The sequence below is a fragment of the Gobio gobio genome, assembly GCF_949357685.1.
Source record: "Gobio gobio genome assembly, chromosome: 6".
Taxonomy (NCBI): Eukaryota; Metazoa; Chordata; class Actinopteri; order Cypriniformes; family Gobionidae; genus Gobio; species Gobio gobio.
In genome coordinates this window covers 33,878,908-33,896,960 of record NC_137102.1, presented here as the reverse complement: position 1 = coordinate 33,896,960, position 18,053 = coordinate 33,878,908, and the positions used below count along the sequence as shown (strand labels likewise).

The following is an 18,053-nucleotide window of genomic DNA, read 5'->3' as shown; positions in this document are numbered from 1 at the left end:
AACTGTGATCACCAATGGAATCATTCTTTTTTGGCCGCGGATTAATGTAAAAGTAGATATCAGATAAGGGTTGTGTCTTACGTGAATGAAAACACACAGGACAAATCAGATATGATCAAAATATTAGAACTCTGCATTAAGCCTTGCAGTGTAAACACAGCCAAAAATAGACCCACCTTTTAAAATGAAATACTGTTCGATTATATTTTTTGGACAATGCTTTCTAACTAGAGCTGTATCATGATTTTGCTTGTGATATACAGTACCGGTTAAAAGTTTGGAAACATTCCTATTTTTAATGTTTTTGAAAGAAGAAAGCAGTTAAAGTGGTACTTCAGCGCTGGAAAGATGCATGTGTATTTAAATTTGGGTCATTTATGTAGTAGAAATGGGAAATTATTTTTGAAGTTGGTGCCTTTTAGACTGAGAAAAGCCAGAAAATGTATGTTGGCTCATATGGATGAAAGACAACAACTCCCAGAATGTACTTGCTTCGCTGCCCTACGAGGCCACGCCTACCAGTTACATCTCTTGCCCACCGCGGCACCACCTCACCGTCGTTTTCATTTTTATAGTCATAAAATAATTTAGTTCAGTTAGAGAACAGACACAACAATTAAAAACTGAACGTGTCAGCTCAATACAGCACGAGCCGAATGAGTGTCGCTGCACAAACATAGCAGGAGTCAGATTTCATTCATCAGCGAGTGAGGAGCTGACAGACCAGATGATCGCGTAAGATTTGGTTTCAAAACGAAATGTGCCTATTTAAGCGAGTTTGTCATTGTACCGTTTTGTTGTTGTGTTTTCATGAACCCACAATTCAAGCAACCCGCCCCCGAATTGGCACTAATTTTAAACGAAACTAAAATGAGCATGGACGACCGGCATTCATTCACGGCTGCATTGTCAGTCATTCACGGCCACACAGTGCATGTCCAGTCTAGCACGATCATTCAAATATACTACCGGGTTTCTACTGATACAAAGCTTGATGCTAAATCGCTGAAGTAACCCTTTAAAAAAACATTTATTTAAAATATAAATCTTATGTAACAATACCGTTCAAAAGTTTGAGGTCTGTAATTTTTTTTCTTTCAGTAGCCCTATTCGTACGGTAATTGTTTCTCATGTGGACGTCCATAAAAATACATTTGCATGCCACCTCAGTGATAAAACTCATGCATTTGGATGGTGATTTATTCACAATGGAGGAGTGCATTTTGTGATCCTACAAACTCCCGGGAATGCACTGCTCACATGATCAGTCACATGATTGTCTGCTGTGACTAAAATGTCTTATGCTTGGAATAAGAATAAATTTAATTAATATTTCATTGAATAATAGGAAAATAATATCCTGTTTAAAAAAAAAAAGGAAGATATAGATTAGACGCATTATAGTTAAAATGCTTTTCTGTCTTGTATTTTCTCTCAAAGTGATGGATGTTTTTTTTAAAATGTGTAAATTAATGGAAATAAGTTAATACAGTCTCTTATTTACATGAGGTAAACATAATGCTGCTTGGTCATTTTAACGTATATAATTGTTGCTGTAATGGGCCATTTCAAAAGTTTACGTGATTTCCTTCTCTTTCTCTTTTGAGTGGTGATGAAGTATTTTTCTTGTAAATACTTTCCAGCGTTTTGGTAATAAAAGTGTATATCTTTAAAATGCATTCAAATTGCAGCAAAATGCAACCTTACGGTGCTCCGCAGTGGTCAAACAGGATATAAACTAGGGCTGTAACGATTTGACCAAAAATAAAAACCTCGATTAATTGAACATCTGACCTCGATTACGATTAATGAACGATTATTTTGCTTTTTTTTTTTTTTTTTTGCCCTCATAAGGTTTTTGAGTAAGTTCCTGATAAGGTTTGTACTGTAAATATTTTCTACTATTAAAAGGTGGTATACTTGAAGGAAACGGTTCACTTTCAGCAGTTATTGTCTATAGGGCAGATTTATGTTTGTTGTACATCAGATACAGATAAATGAACACAGTAGGCCTACATTACATTTATTTGAATGCATCAATGAGAGAGTGATGGTGTGTGTGTGTGAATTACTCATACCGTCTCTATTCATTATGAAGCTGTGGTGTGTACTTACTGCAAAGGTATTAAAATGTATGCCTATAACGGTTGAGTTTCTGAGCTACTTTAGTGACTTTACTTTAGTCACAGGACAGCGTTTACACTGCGTTTCTGCTGCCCCTCTGCGCGCGATCTTCACGTGACGCAGGTGAAAGATCTGCCTTCAGGGCGCGCGCGCGTGTTGTCAGAGACATGGCTTGGCTCTCTGTGTCCCAGAAAGAAGTTGAGCACTGAACGGATACGTATGGTTGTTTTTGACTAGTGCACAATCGCTTTAAATGTTGAAACTGGCAAGCCTTAAACGCATACTTGACAAACTTTATGAGCACGAAAGTGAAAGCGGCTTCGGGGCTTGCGCGCGCCGTCTGTGTGTGTGTGTGTCGGTGGCAGCGCGTATAGGCTATAAGAACAGCAATTAACTGACCTGTATAAACTGTGTAAAACATGCAGCTACTATAGTGATTCTGCGCATCTATAAGCACAGATAACTGCTCCTGCATCTCTGTGTGCCTGCAAACTGCACTTGATGTGACTGACTGGGCGGAGTCACGTGAAAACCGAAATAACCGACATGGGAAAAATACGTCGGTTAGAGGTTCTGTATGTCGGTTTCGGTTATTTTTCGATTAATCGTACAGCCCTAATATAAACATTGAATTTTGCATTGATCTCTTCTTGAAAACTCAGATGTGAATTCGGACCAAGGATATTATAGTTTTTATTTTATTATCGTTTTCAATTTTGTAACAAATTTCAGTTTAGTTTTAGTTAGTTTTATAAATTGTTTTGCTAGTTTTAGTTTTAGTATTTTGTAAACACATTTCTATTTAGTTTTTATATATTTAGTTTCAGTTTTAGTTTTAGTAATTGTAGTTTAGCAGAGTTATCAGAACGAAGTGTAAAGACCAAATCAAGATTTTTAATTTCAGCAAAGTTTAATGCTTGCACAGATTAGAGTTTACTCTAATGCAGACATCTTAATAATAAAATAATGGAATACAGATTGTTTTATTTAATGCCATGTCAGCCTCTAAGGCTATATTCATGGCAAATTTAAATTGCAAAAATACAAATATCACATAATTACAATAAAACCAAGCAAACAAACTAGAGCCCGACCGATAAAGGATTTTTAAGGCCGATACCGATACAAATATTTGGTCACTTAAAAATCCGATATTCCGATATATCAGCCGATATATAAAAAATAAAAAAATAAAATAACAGAAACGCGTAAAAAAACACAAACAGATTTCCCTTATACATCAGTTATTTGTAGTTATTCATGATCCCTCAGCCTCTCTAAAATAATATGATAATGCAGTTTAAAAATAAACTTGTTTGTTTTATTGTTACAACAGAACAGAGGAACATAAAATATATTAAAGTTCTGATAAATAAAATGTATAAAAATACAAACTTAAGATATGAAACTTAAAGTCGTTTGGACGAAAACACAATAGGCTAACAAAAACAAAAAATCAAAGTTACCAGTATTAATAGATGTGGTAAGCTTTATAAATATAACTTTTAGCAAGACTGGAAAAAAAATATTCAGTTAAGTTCTAGAAGTTCTGATAAATAACAACAACAGCAAAACATAAACTATATACAGTATAAATATGAGCCACCTTATAATTACAATGTCAACTTGCTTATCCCTTTACATGCACTTTTAATTCTATCCATCAAGCTACCACAAACCATTTTCAATCATCATTTGCTGCCTGCCTTCTAAAATCTACTAACGTTACTGATGATGACTCGTGTAATCCATTATTTGACTCGTTAATGCGGCGTCTGAACGAAGTCACGCACTTTCGTTCACTCTTCACGAGCCTAACTTACGATTTACAATGCAGAGACTGGAACTACAAATATACTAGTTATAAATACAGTAATCATTACTTTATTTAGGCAGAATAAGTTTGTTGTGTTTTTCAAGGCGCATTAATGTTAGCGGTCTCCCACTGATAGCCATGGCATTAGCTAGCTTTGTGGTTAGCGTCTATGATAAGTTATAATTTAGAAATATGTATACTTTTTCAAAATAACGGGCAGGGGAGAGATGATACGTCTCATGATGTCAAACTGTCAGACTATTAAAGAAATACATTTTATTCAGTCACATTGTCCGAGGTAAAATAAGTCAGTCAACTGTAACCTAGCGTAATTAGCAGCTCTCTTGGCTTACATGTAACAGCAAAACTGGACTTGGCAGTTACAAATTGTGTCATGTTATTTGAGTTAAGAGAACTGATGGGGATGTTCTTTTAACTGTTATTCAATTCAAGCAATGTATGTCTCGTTGCCAACTTACATGCATTTCGCGGATGATCTGTGTTGTGAATGCAGCGCTCAGAGCGCTGACGCTCAGCATGACTCTGCTGGATCTGGATCAGCTGGTGGTGTTGCCAGCCGGCACGTTGTAGAGCGCCCTCTGGTGGACAAACTATGAAACGCCAACACTCAATGTGTTTGAGAGGTGTTTCGTCCGGTTTTTTTATTTTTAAAAAATATTCATTTATCGGCCATCATAAATGCCGATACCGATAGTTTGGAAAAAGCCTAATATCGGCCGATAATATCGGCCCGCCGATATATCGGTCGGGCTCTAAAACAAACACAACAAGTCATATTATACAAGATTTTTCAAATCAACTTATGATCGAAAAAAATCCAAAACCTTTTCATGCATAATCTTACTAAATAAGTCCTTAAGTGAAATAACTTGATAAAAGAGCATTCTTTTTTTAACCCAGGACAGTCCAACAAAATATGTTTAACGGAGAGGGGAATCTTACAAAACATGCATAAAGTTGGGTCTTTACCTTTAAGAGTCAAACTATGACCTATACGACAAACAATGGTCTGAGATTGAACAAAGAACCAAATAAATGCAATGTAAAAATATAAAAGTAAAAATGATAAATTCCAGACAAACTCATTCATATTAAAGATTAAATATTGTTAAACAATTATAAGCTTATTTTAATTTCTTCAGTAGTACAATGTAGGCTAGCAGTGTGACCACAGCTAAAGTCATCTGACTACAGCCAACACAAACTGTTGTGAAGACAGTGTGATTAAATAATGAAGTGTATATTCTCTCTCTGTTTGTGTGTGTGTGTGTGTGTCCTGGTATTCCCTACTTTGTAAATGATTTGTAAAACAATGATAACACATTTGAGCCTGTCAATATTACGCAAGCATGAAATCTCAAACACACAGTAGTACGTGCTACTATAGTTGCTGTTGCACCTGCGTCTCTTGTCGCGTATGAAACGGCATTCTAAAAGCAGTGCGCTTAAGTTAAAAGGAGTTCAGCGTGTGTCTCATTACCTTGTGTCATTTCCGATTTCACTGCCACAAATACATTCTTTGTGAGCAGCTGCTTAGGACTAGTGATGTGTTCACTGCACGCGTCGCGTCACAGGACAACGGTTAATCTCCTCAGCTCACTTCACGCACAGTAGCGCCATATGACACTCCCTCAACCGCCACAGGTCAGATTTTCCGCCACAGTAAAGAGAGCTTAGTAATTACGAAAACGAATATTTATTTTTGCTAATAATTATTTTTTTTAGTAAGAGTTATTAGTTTAGTTTTAGTTTTAGCTATGTTAATTATGTTCTTAATTTTTTTTATTAAAAACCGATAAGAATACAGTTAAAGTACCGGATTGTTAAGCAGTATCGCTAAGAGTAGAAATACCGTGAAAACCTTAACGATACCCTAGTTAACACCAACTATCGCAGCAAGCCTAGTAGTAAAGACATCATTAAAGTAATCCATGTGCTCCAGTGGTTTAATCTCAATTTTATGAAGTGATGCAATTGCTCTGATTGCGCAAAAAAACTTTGAATAGTTTGAATAATTTGATAATTTATCACTTTATTAACAAAATATTAATCTACAAAACGCTTCATAAAATTGGCCCCTTAATTGCTTCTCGCAGCTCTGGGTGATGATGTGCATATGTGTTTTTGTTTCTAGATAAGGACACAATCAGCAAAATTCGGGAGCTTCGTATGAGAGCAGAGGACTATGAAGTGGTAAAAGTCATAGGAAGAGGGGCATTTGGAGAAGTACAGCTGGTAAGTGTAGTGCATATTCTTGTCTTTTATGCTGCTGTCATTTGATATTTTTGGTTGGTTTTAATGCTGTCATACTGTATATACCATTACCTAGAATTAAATTTATTTTACTTTTTACCACTACCTTTAACATTTGTGTAGTAACTGTACTTCATAGTGTTTACATACTACGTTAGTGCCAGTTTTAATTTTCGTGTACATGTGTTTTTAAATACCACCTTACCGGATGTGTAGCTGAAATCATGAAGAGAAAATATGAAGTGTGTTGAGTGGGGGACCCTTATTAATAGCCTGGTCTTACCAGACTCTCGTACATTTCATTTGTACAGAGGGTCTGGCCACTCTCCATTGACAAGCGTTTACTTCCTTGAAGGCGGGTTCTCTGTTGAAGTTTAAAACTATTGGATCTGCTCAGAGTCACTCTGATCTGCCATAACCAATCACTAACGTTTGGTCGTGACACATGTCACGCGCCGTTCGCCTTTGATTCTTACATGGAAATCCGCAAATAAATGTGCACACCACCTCAGTGATAAAACCTAAAACTCGTGCATTCAGATTGTGATTTATTCATGGTGGAGGGGAGAGTTTTGTGATCGGGAACGCGCTGCTCTCGTGGTCCGTAACATGATCGTATATGCTGTAAATATGCTGTCATATGCTTGGTATGATGAGAATAAATGCTGCCGTAAATAATGGCCCAATTCAAATGTTTACGTGCTTTTAGGGCTGCTCGATTATGGAAAAAATCATAATCACGATTATTTTGGTCAATATTGAAATCACGATTATGTAACACGATTATTTCACATAACTTTGGGAATGTGTTGTATTTATTAAAAATACACCTTTCAACAATTCAATTGAAATTGTAACATTTGTTGTACTTTTTGAACTATTAAAATAAATAATATAACATATTCAAATCAAAGTATAAAAGAATTCACGTAAAAATGATAACCACAAATAAATAAGATCAACAATATGGTTCGGCTAGATATGCTTTTCAGGTACGTTTAACATTAGTTTTCAGGTACAGAAATGTATCAAATGTAAAATAACATTGCATATTTGAGTGCATAAATTAAAGATGAATCCTATTAAACTTACAAAAGCTACTCAATCCGGATCGGATATGCGTCGTCTTTATCGACTGTATAAAGTTCACTTAAGGCATATACAGACTATGTCTGCTAGGATACTCATCAAGATGGACGTTGACATACGTTTTGTGTGAGTTTGTCCGTTCAAGAGCAAGACTTAAAAGAGAACTCAATATTTGCGCGCTGTGAGACGTGTGCGCGCTCTCGGATGAGCGCACAGAGACACATTTTCTCACAGCGCGCGGCTTCTCATTCGCGTCTTCTGGCACTAAACCCGGGTGACGACGGTGAAAACGACTGGTCATATTCAAACATACGGCAGCACTCGCATGCATTGAACAAAGTTTACAAAGAGAGAATTATTTGAGAAATATGAGGGAAAAAAGGACGTTTACACGGCACCCCTGCTCTCGTCAATTTTTGTTTCTTTATTAGATTGTCATAGGTCACTCTGTGTTTAATTTTCAAGTGGTTAAACAAATTCGTGGTGTTCCCTTGCGTTGCAGCCACTACCATGTAGAAAATCTTGCACGTAGCATGTTTCTGCTCGTCGTCTGATTCCTCAAAGCCAAACTGTTCCCAGACAACGGAGTTGGTTTTGCCTTTTTTGCTCACCAAACGCTGCTGTAACTGCCCTCCTTCTGCCATCTTTACTCGCGCCGAGTTTTTAAATTCCAGCGGATGATATGCACACGAGACTCACGAACTGAGAGAGTTTGTGGCTTCGGGAGGGGCGGATGTGCGCGTGCGCGTTTCATTCAGAACGCAAGACAAAATAAGAGTGTTCTTGCAAAACTGAACATGGCAAAATAATCGTTTTTTCTCGATTGTACTATTTTGGTGATCGTTGGGAGGCAAAATCGAAATCGAAATCGAAATTCGATTAATTGCACAGCCCTACGTGCTTTTATTTTTATTTTTTGAACGGTGATGAAATATATTGCTCTTGTAAACACTTGCCAGCATTTAAAGAAATACAAGTCTAGAAATGCATCCAAATTACAGCGCACACAACCGCACAGTGCTCTGCAGTGGTCAAAAAGGTTATATTCTGGTCAAAGATATAGATAAGATATAAGATATATTCTTGAAAACTCAGAGATGTGGATTTGGAGAGCAATTAAATTACCACACAACCTTAATGTTTGTCTAAAACAGTAGTTCATTCGGCCGGGGATTTTTACTTGGGTGGTGGGAGATGGACGGCTTCAGCCAACTCCTTCACCACTAACGGAGCGAGCTGGAAAATCAAACTTTTCCCGAACCCTGTGGGGAGGAGGGCCACAACATCATGGCCACCAACAAAACTCAGCAAAGATTGTTCTTGCTCTGGCTCTAACTTCTGGATATTCGGCAGCGGTGCCAGGAATGAATGGCTTCACGCCGCCATTACTGAACTACAACTCAAACTAGCGCACAACATCAACGTCATCGTTCTCAGCCACTCCCTCTGTTAGCTGATTGGACCGGTAAAAAATTGTTCGGCGAAAACCTAAGCATATACAGCAGCCGCAGACGAAGTACTGAAGGAAAATAAAAATTGAGCGGAAGTACGTAGGAGGGTGGAGCCAGGGTACCTTATTAATGCTACTACCACAGCATTCTTATTTAATCTTGACAAACTGTCTGTCATTAGAATGATATAGGACTCTAGCTTTGATATTTGAGTTCTATTGATGATAAAACTGTTACAGTGACAGCTATTTGTTAATTTCTCTCAGAAGTGCAGAATCAATATGCAAAACCAATCAATAGTTATTGATATTAATTTTTGATCACAGGGGTTTACTAAACAACAACCATTAGGGCATTTAGTCCAAAAGTGTTTTTATAATAATGCATTAATAAAAATAATGTTGTTTTCAGATACGTTTACTTCATTTTTCTTTAGAAAGAATCATTATCAATTTATTTTGCCTGTCTTCCGGGACTTGTTACTATGACGTACAGGCGTGAACATATACCTCTTCTGATGACAGTTTCAACATAAAGATCCATGTTCTGTCATGTGCAGAACACTAAACATGAAACATGAAGGAAATAAATATACGATTATGATTTTCAAGAATTTTGGAGTACATTACAATAAAGAATGTTTAAATGCTGAGCAGGTGTAGTGTTTAGCTTATTGTACAAAGTGTACATTTGCAGAATTACGCCGCCAAATGGCGTGTTGGGTATTGCTAGCAAGCCAGGTAGATCAACAGTCTGTTAACAGCTGGGAGACGCTCAATCGCTACTGTACATTCAAATAAGTCAGGTGTTGAAAGCTGGCAAGAACTTGGTGCCCAGCTGGCAGGACATGAATTTGCTGGAGGCAGAGAACAAGGTGTTGAACTTCCAGAGTTCACTGATGCCTTTTCTGGTGAACACTATCTTAGTGTCTCGTCCCTCAAACCAGTACTCCATCTCGTCAATGAAACCATTCTTGCTGAGGGAGAAAATGACTCGCAGCTGACTGAAGACATCAAGACAACCATTCTAGCCTGCTTGAAAAAAAGTGCTCAGAACCTGGCACAGGTGACCCGCTGGACATGACTGCTCTTCTTGATCCCTGCTTCAAAACTCCCCCCACAGCAAACTTCAAATTAAGTCCTATTCGGACGGGATTAGTTTAACATGGGGAGGTGGGGGTAAAGTAATTATTACGAGAGGTTCTCTGTGATTTTAGTCCCGTCCGAATGTGCCATCTCGGTAATCATTACGGACAATGTCAGTAAAGATTACGGAGACTTTTACCTTCTGTAAAAAGGTCCGGAAAAATGACCTTGGGTAAAACTAATCCCGTTCGAATAGACCCGGTGTAAAAATGTACGGTAAAATTCCATCATTTCCTGTTTAAAAGTAGTTTTGGCGCGTTTTGCAAGCATGGAAGCGCTTGAAGAAGCACTCGGTTTCGTTGTAGGTGGTGGGACCAGTCCCGCCGCTGGCCGCTTTGATGCCCTAAGCGCGATCACTTTATGATGCCCGCAGTGGCGGCGTTCGCGAATTTTGCAGCCGCGGGAGGGTCGAGAGAGCATTTTCTTGTGGTGCTCCCCGGAGCACTTGGTGCCCTACGCGCAGCGCGTGATGCGCGTGGTGGTAGCGGCGTCACTGGGTGGGACAACTCTGTGGCAAACCTCCAGTATTTTCCGCATACAATTTAAAGCAACAATAAGATCGAAAGCACTTTTTAGAGGCACAACACTTCTTTTAGCTTTAGGTAAGTGTCTATTAACAATACAATCCAAACAGAATCGTTAGACTGGACCTAAATGTTTATGTTTATATATATATATATATATATATATATATATATATATATATATATATATATATATATATATATACACACACACACACACACACACACACACACACACACACACACACACACACACACACACACACACACACACACACACACGTGAAAACAGGAAGCAACTCACATGACGACAAGGAGGTTACGTTGGTGCGTAAAGCGAGTTAGCCCTCCCAATTCTGCTAGTTTTACTGAGATGTCTTATCCCGTGCGAATTGGCCATTAATATTACAGACGTCCTGAGGTAAAATTACTTTACCCCCACCTCCCCATGTTAAACTAATCCCGTCCGAATAGGGCTTTATACAGAATGAAACAGTATAGCATTGCTGTAAGTGTATTTTGCCCCATGTGATGTCTGTGCAGTGTAAAAAAACAAACAAAAATAAAACATTAGTTGTGGTTGCTAAAAAAATTTTTTTAAATACAATATGGTATATTTTTTATACTTGTTTGTACACTTGAGTAACTTGAGTAATTGATATTTTAGTATATCGAAGTTTAATATTTAGATATTTTTTTTTTTTTTGTTTTGCTTATTTGCAGATCAATACATATTAATTGTCTGCACTAATTTTTCTTATTTACTTGTGTAAATTATAATCATCTGTCATTATTTTTTACTTTTAATACTTAAGTACATTAAAAATAAAGTACTTTTGTACTTGTGCTCAAGTAAAATATAAAAGAGTAATATTTTATTAGGGTAGCTATGTTCTTTTACTTTATTTGTGTACTTCATTGCTGACAGTGGAACAGACACAATCTTAAAAAAATAAATACAGTGATACAGATTTTTGGTTATACTGCCCAGCACTACTACGTGTGCAGATAGCTTGTTTTTTGCTTACATTTTTAGCTTTTAATCAGTATGAATACAGTAGAAGTTATGTGAGTGTTATATTCTATATTGTTTCCTTTGTGTGTCATAGTTCAGTGAAGTTAAAGTAAATAACAAGCCCTATTCATGTTCCCTGTCTTCCTGTTCTGTAGGTGAGGCACAAAGCCACGAGGAAAGTGTACGCCATGAAGCTGCTCAGCAAGTTTGAGATGATCAAGAGGTCGGACTCTGCTTTCTTCTGGGAAGAGAGAGATATTATGGCCTTTGCCAACAGTAATTGGGTAGTACAGGTATGAATCAATTGATTTAATGATGAAAATTAATCATAATCAGCTGTGTGATTTGTCTTGAATGTGGATGAATGTCTAGTTGCAAATTTAAAAATTGAACAAATTAAAAAATTGAACAAATGTAAAAATTGAATACATTATATACATGTTATGCGCAACAAACTTCTGTTTTCTGTAAAACAGGTGCATCACTTCTGGTTCAGGTCTTTTTTATGTGCTTTGTTAAATATAGATGCCTTCAAAGCAGCTACAAATGATTGAGCCATAAACAATGTCCATCACATATGCAGATTGATATCTAAAAGTTTTTTTTTTTCTCTTCCTCACTAAATTTTGGATATTTAAATTGAATAAAATGCCAACAATAAAAATAACTAGCTAGGTTAGCTAATTACCTTAAAAGTCCATAGATATTGCTGTCAGTTCGTACTGATACTAACACTTTCTCCGACAAGCAGATGTGATGAGACCTGTTGTCTTGTTTGTTCATGTGACCCTCTGCATAAAGCCTACTGTTTTTGTTGCCACTGATCATGCATGTATTAAGTTTATTTTTTTTTTTTTTTAAGCTTTCTCAGAACATTTTATTGTATTCTTGAGCATGATACTTATTTATGTATGAAGTGCCTAAAATTAACACTCGTCATGCGCCAAATGTGTAAAGATCGGCGTTGGTGAGTATATTAAATGGTGTCAATCGCCAGTTTGCCGGTTATATTTTTATGAATTCTAGCAATACAATGTTGTGGAACATGAACGTGAACAAACGTGAACGGTGCTCGGGACAGTTGACGGGCCAGTCACGAAAGTTGAAACCTTGCCAAATTAAATATTCAAGCCCAAGAAGACGAGAAAGCGAGCTCAATTCATTGGCTGTGGGCAAACATTAGAAATCTGCGTCTTCAGACAGCGTGAATACTGAATTGAACTCTTTCACGTCTTCTTGCGCTTGAAAATGTCCATATTGGCAAGTATCCTCATTAACACCGTGATTATGTCTTAAGTGAACATGCACATTTGGGAAAGAAAACGCATGTGTATCAGTTTATTGGATCCGTGCATTCGCTCTTGACAGCAGCCTAATAAATACCTGCTTCCGTTTGGGTCCTTAATGTTAATCAAACTACAAAAGACAAAGAAATCACCCACTGCTCTTAACTGAATAATGTTTGTAACTTTAATAAGGATTAATCTATGTTTAATATATACACTGAAGTCTATACAGTGTTATTTTACATTTGATTACTTTATTAAATTTCTGTACCTGAGAATTTTATATGTATGCATGTATGCATGTATATATGTATGCATGTATGTATGCATGTATGCATGCACGCACTATTCAGATTTTGGTAGTCCAAAATTAATTTAACTAGCCTGACTAAATAAAAAAAATTATGTAGAAAACTGAATAGGAGTCAAAACATCAATCAAAACCATTTTCAAAATCACAAATATCAACAATGGTATATAAAATGAAAATTACAATCATCAATACAAATGGATTTTGTTCTACATTTGGTTCTACTTGAACTGAAATTTCTATGAATTTCTGTCTTGACCTGTCTTTTTGCCTGTGTAGAACTGAAACACCAACTTAAACCTATGCTCCTCTTAACATTTTACCATGCACGTATGTACACGCACACAGCGACTTTTGCAGTTTTCTCCACTTTAGGCTTATAGGTGTTATTCATTTATTGTCATATACGTAGAGCGCTTAACGGCCGTTACACATCACATAGGCTACCCAACACTTGATTCGTCTTGTTAAACTACTTCACTAAAATGCTCCCACATGTTTTTCCTTCCTTTTGTTTTTAATTTGGTAAATTCTGCAAATTAGTACCTAAAGAAAAAAGAAAAAAGTTTTAAACGCGTTTACATTTCCAATCATTATGTTGGAAAATTCTTAACAGAATAACTTTTGTTAAGTTAGTGTATATTTTTAGGTAAAACTGTTAAGTTAAAGCTGCAGTCCGTAACTTTTTGCGCTCTAGCGGTTAATAAACAGAACTGCATGCGTCTTGTTTAAGAACATTGCAGCCAGAGCTACTTCTCTCTGTTTATGTCTATGGCGAGTCACGCAGGGACTGTGCTCCTCCGCAGCGGTTCCTACCAGTCTGGTCTGAAATAGTCCCAATATAAACACTTATTATAAGTGTACCATAATGATTCAGGGTAAGACAAAAACACGATTTGGAAAATGGATTCATGTTGTACATTCTCATCATATAATTTTTGTAAATCTTGAACACAAAAAAAGTTACGGACAGCAGCTTTAAGCAATACCTCATGCAGGGTTTTTCCTTTGTGTTTTATATACTGTCCTCTAGGAGGTGCTCTAGGCATATGTTATCTTTGATTTGTTTTCCCTGAGGAGACGCTGTTGCTTTTTACAGTGAAATGAGAGTTCCGTGTCTTTAATACAGGTGCTTATCATATAATTAGAATATCATCAAAAAGTTGATTTATTTCACTAATTCCATTCAAAAAGTGAAACTTGTCGATTATATTGTATCATTACACACAGACTGATATATTTTAAATGTTTATTTCTTTTAATTTTGATGATTATAACTGACAACTAAGGAAAATCCCAAATTCAGTATCTCAGAAAATTAGAATATTACTTAAGACCAATACAAAGAAAGGATTTTTAGAAATCTTGGCCAACTGAAAAGTATGAGCATGTACAGCACTCCTGCACTACAGGGGCTCCTTTTGCCAGAATTACTGCAGCAATGCGGCGTGGCATGAGAGCCCAGGTTGCTCTGATAGTGGCCTTCAGCTCTTCTGCGTTGTTGGGTCTGGCATATCGCATCTTCCTCTTCACAATACCCCATAGATTTTCTTTGGAGTTAAGGTCAGGCGAGTTTGCTGGCCAATTAAGAACAGGGATACCATGGTCCTTAAACCAGGTACTGGTTGCTTTGGCACTGTGTGCAGGTGCCAAGTCCTGTTGGAAAATGCAATCTGCATCTCCATAAAGTTGGTTAGCAGCAGGAAGCATGAAGTGCTCTAAAACTTCCTGGTATACGGCTGAGTTGACCTTGGACCTCAGAAAACACAATGGACCAACACCAGCAGATGACATTGCACCCCAAACCATCACTGACTGTGGAAACTTTACACTGGACCTCAAGCAACGTAAATTGTGTGCCTCTCCTCTCTTCCTCCAGACTGTGGGACCCTGATTTCCAAAGGAAATGCAAAATTTACTTTCAATAGAGAACATCATTTTGGACCACTTTTTTTCCTTTTTGTCTTTAGCCCAGGCGAGATGCTTCTGACGCTGTCTGTTATTCAAGAGTGGCTTGACACAAGGAATGCAACAGCTGAAACCCATGTCTTGCATATGTCTGTGCGTAGTGGTTCTTGAAGCACTGACTCCAGCTCCAGTCCACTTTTTGTGAATCTCCCCCACATTTTTGAATGGGTTTTGTTTCACAATCCTCTCCAGGGTGCGGTTATCCCTATTGCTTGTACACTTTTTTCTACCACATCTTTTCCTTCCCTTCGCCTCTCTATTAATGAGCTCTGTGAACAGCCAACCTTTTTTGCAATGACCTTTTGTGTCTTTCCCTCCTTGTGCAAGGTGTCAATTGTCGTCTTTTGGACAACTGTCAATTCAGCAGTCTTCCCCATTATTGTGTAGCCTACAAAACTAGACTGAGAGACCATTAAATGCTTTTGCAGGTGTTTCGAGTTAATTAGCTGATTAGAGTGTGGCACCAGGTGTCTTCAATATTGAACCTTTTCACAATATTCTAATTTTCTGAGATACTAAATTTGGGATTTTCCTTAGTTGTCTGTTATAATCATCAAAATTAAAAGAAATAAACGTTTGAAATATATCAGTATGTGTGTAATGAATGAATATAATATACAAGTTTCGCTTTTTGAATGGAATTAGTGAAATAAATCAACTTTTTGATGATATTCTAATTATATGACCAGCACCTGTAAAATCAACACATTAATTATTTATCTCTCATCCACCCGCAATTAATTACAATGTTACGTTTTATTATTTGGTCCGCCTGACCCGCGGATATAACCACGATACACTTATCGCGAACACACTGAAAAACATATACGCACACACAAACATCGGCTAAACTTCACTGTGGACAAATCAGCATGATCAAAAACATCCGTGATCTTATTTTTCCTTCAGATAACAAGACAAGAGAGTCAACAACGCAAAGCAAGAAAGGAATTGTATTCATCATTTAAAATAGCTTGTCGGGCTAATATAATATTAGGGCTGTACGATTAATCGAAAAATAATCTTAACCGAAATTCAGAACCTCTAACCAAGTTTGCCAGGTTTTCACAACAAAACCCGCCCAATTGCTACTCAAAACTAGCCCAAAACAAGCCCAATCGCGTTTCAGGGGGGCGCATTTGGGGGGTAAAATCTATGTTTTTTTGGCATGGTTGCCTACTAAAATTCGCATTCCTGGGGCTAAATATCACATCATTGTGGTCGCTTCAACCTGCTGACATGCAAAACAGCCCGCGGCAGCAGTGTTGAAGTAGCCCAATTCCACGGGAAAACCGCGGACTTGGCAACACTGCCTCTAACCGACGTATTTTTCCCATGTCAGTTATTTCAGTTTTAGTCACGTGACTCCGTCCCGTCAGTCACATCACGTGCAGTTTGCAGGCACACAGAGATTATCTTTGTTTATAGATTCCCAGAATCACTATAGTGACTACATGTTTTACACAGTTTATACAGGTAAGTTAATTGCCGTTCTTAAGCACTGCCACACACACACACACACACAGACGGCGCGTGCAAGCCCCGAAGCCAGATCGCTTTCACTTTCGTCCTCATAAAGTTTGTCAAGTAAATGTGTTTAAAAGCTTGCCAGTTTGAACATTTAAAGCGATTGTGCACTATTCAAAAACAACATACGAAAAACGTATCCGTTCAGTGCTCAGCTTTTTTCTGTGACACAGAGCCGAGCTGTGTCGCGTCTCTGACAACGCGCGCGCGCCCTGAAGGAAGACCTCTTCACCTGCGTCCTAACAAAGCTTTGTCATTTGTATGTGGCCTGTGTCAACGCTGTCCTGTGACTAAAGTAAAGTCACTAAAATAGCTTAGAAACTCAACCGTTATAGGCATATATTTTAATACCTTTGAAGTAAGTACAAACCACAGCTTCATAATGAATAGAGAATTCACACACACAATCACTCTCTCATTAATGCATTCAAATAAATGTAATGTCGGCCAACTGTGTTAATTTATCTGTATCTGATGTACAACAAACAGAAATCTGCCCCATAGACAATAACTGCTGAAAGTGAACCGTTTCCTTCAAGTATTAATCACAAAGAAATGCCCTTTTTCATTAGAATTTTTTTTCCCACCTTTTAATAGTAGAAAATATTTACAATAAAAACCTTATCAGGAACTTACTCAAAAACCTCATGAGGGCAAAAAATGGAAAGCAAAAAAGCAAAAAAAAAGCAAAATAACCTTTCATTAATCGTAATCGAGGTAAAATGTTCAATTAGTCGAGGTGTTTATTTTTGGTCAAATCGTTACAGCCCTAATATATATATATATATATATATATATATATATATATATAGATATAGATATAGATATATATATATATATATATATATATATATATATATATATATATATATATATATATATATATATATATATATATATATAGATATAGATATAGATATAGATATACATACAGTGAGGAAAAAGTATAAGTAAGAATAAGTATTTGAACACCCTGCTATTTTGCAAGTTCTTCCACTTGGAAATCATGGAGGGGTCTGAAATTGTCATCGTAGGTGCATGTCCACTGTGAGAGACATAATCAAAAAAAAAAATTCCGAAATCACAATATATGATTTTTTTACTATTTATTTGTATGATACAGCTGCAAATAAGTATTTGAACACATGTCTATCAGCTAGAATTCTGACCCTCAAAGACCTGTTAGTCTGCCTTAAGAATGTCCACCTCCACTCCATTTATTATCCTAAATTAGATGCACCTGTTTGAGGTCGTTAGCTGCATAAAGACACCTGTCCAATACCACCCCCTACAATCAGTAAGAATCCAACTACTAACATGGCCAAGACTAAAGAGCTGTCCAAAGACAGAGACAAAATTGTACACCTCCACAAGGCTGGAAAGGGCTACGGGGAAATTGCCAAGCAGCTTGGTGAAAAAAGGTCCACTGTTGGAGCAATCATTAGAAAATGGAAGAAGCTAAACATGACTGTCAATCTCCCTCGGACTGGGGCTCCATGCAAGATCAGCCCAGAACTACACGGG

The 18,053-nt window shown here is 37.2% G+C and overlaps 1 protein-coding gene across 3 annotated transcripts in view; it reads left to right on the top strand.

Moving 5' to 3' along the window:
* Positions 1–18,053, top strand: part of rock1 (Rho-associated, coiled-coil containing protein kinase 1) — a 216,025-nt gene that overhangs the window by 112,031 nt on the left and 85,941 nt on the right. For all 3 annotated transcript variants that reach the window (XR_013816703.1, XM_079819469.1, XM_079819468.1), the window contains exons 3-4: positions 6,096–6,196; positions 11,594–11,731. Coding sequence is in view for 2 of the 3 variants with exons in the window: in XM_079819469.1 (XP_079675595.1) it covers positions 6,096–6,196; positions 11,594–11,731 (239 nt within the window). In the remaining variant the exon portion in view is untranslated. The remainder of the gene's footprint in view (positions 1–6,095; positions 6,197–11,593; positions 11,732–18,053) is intronic.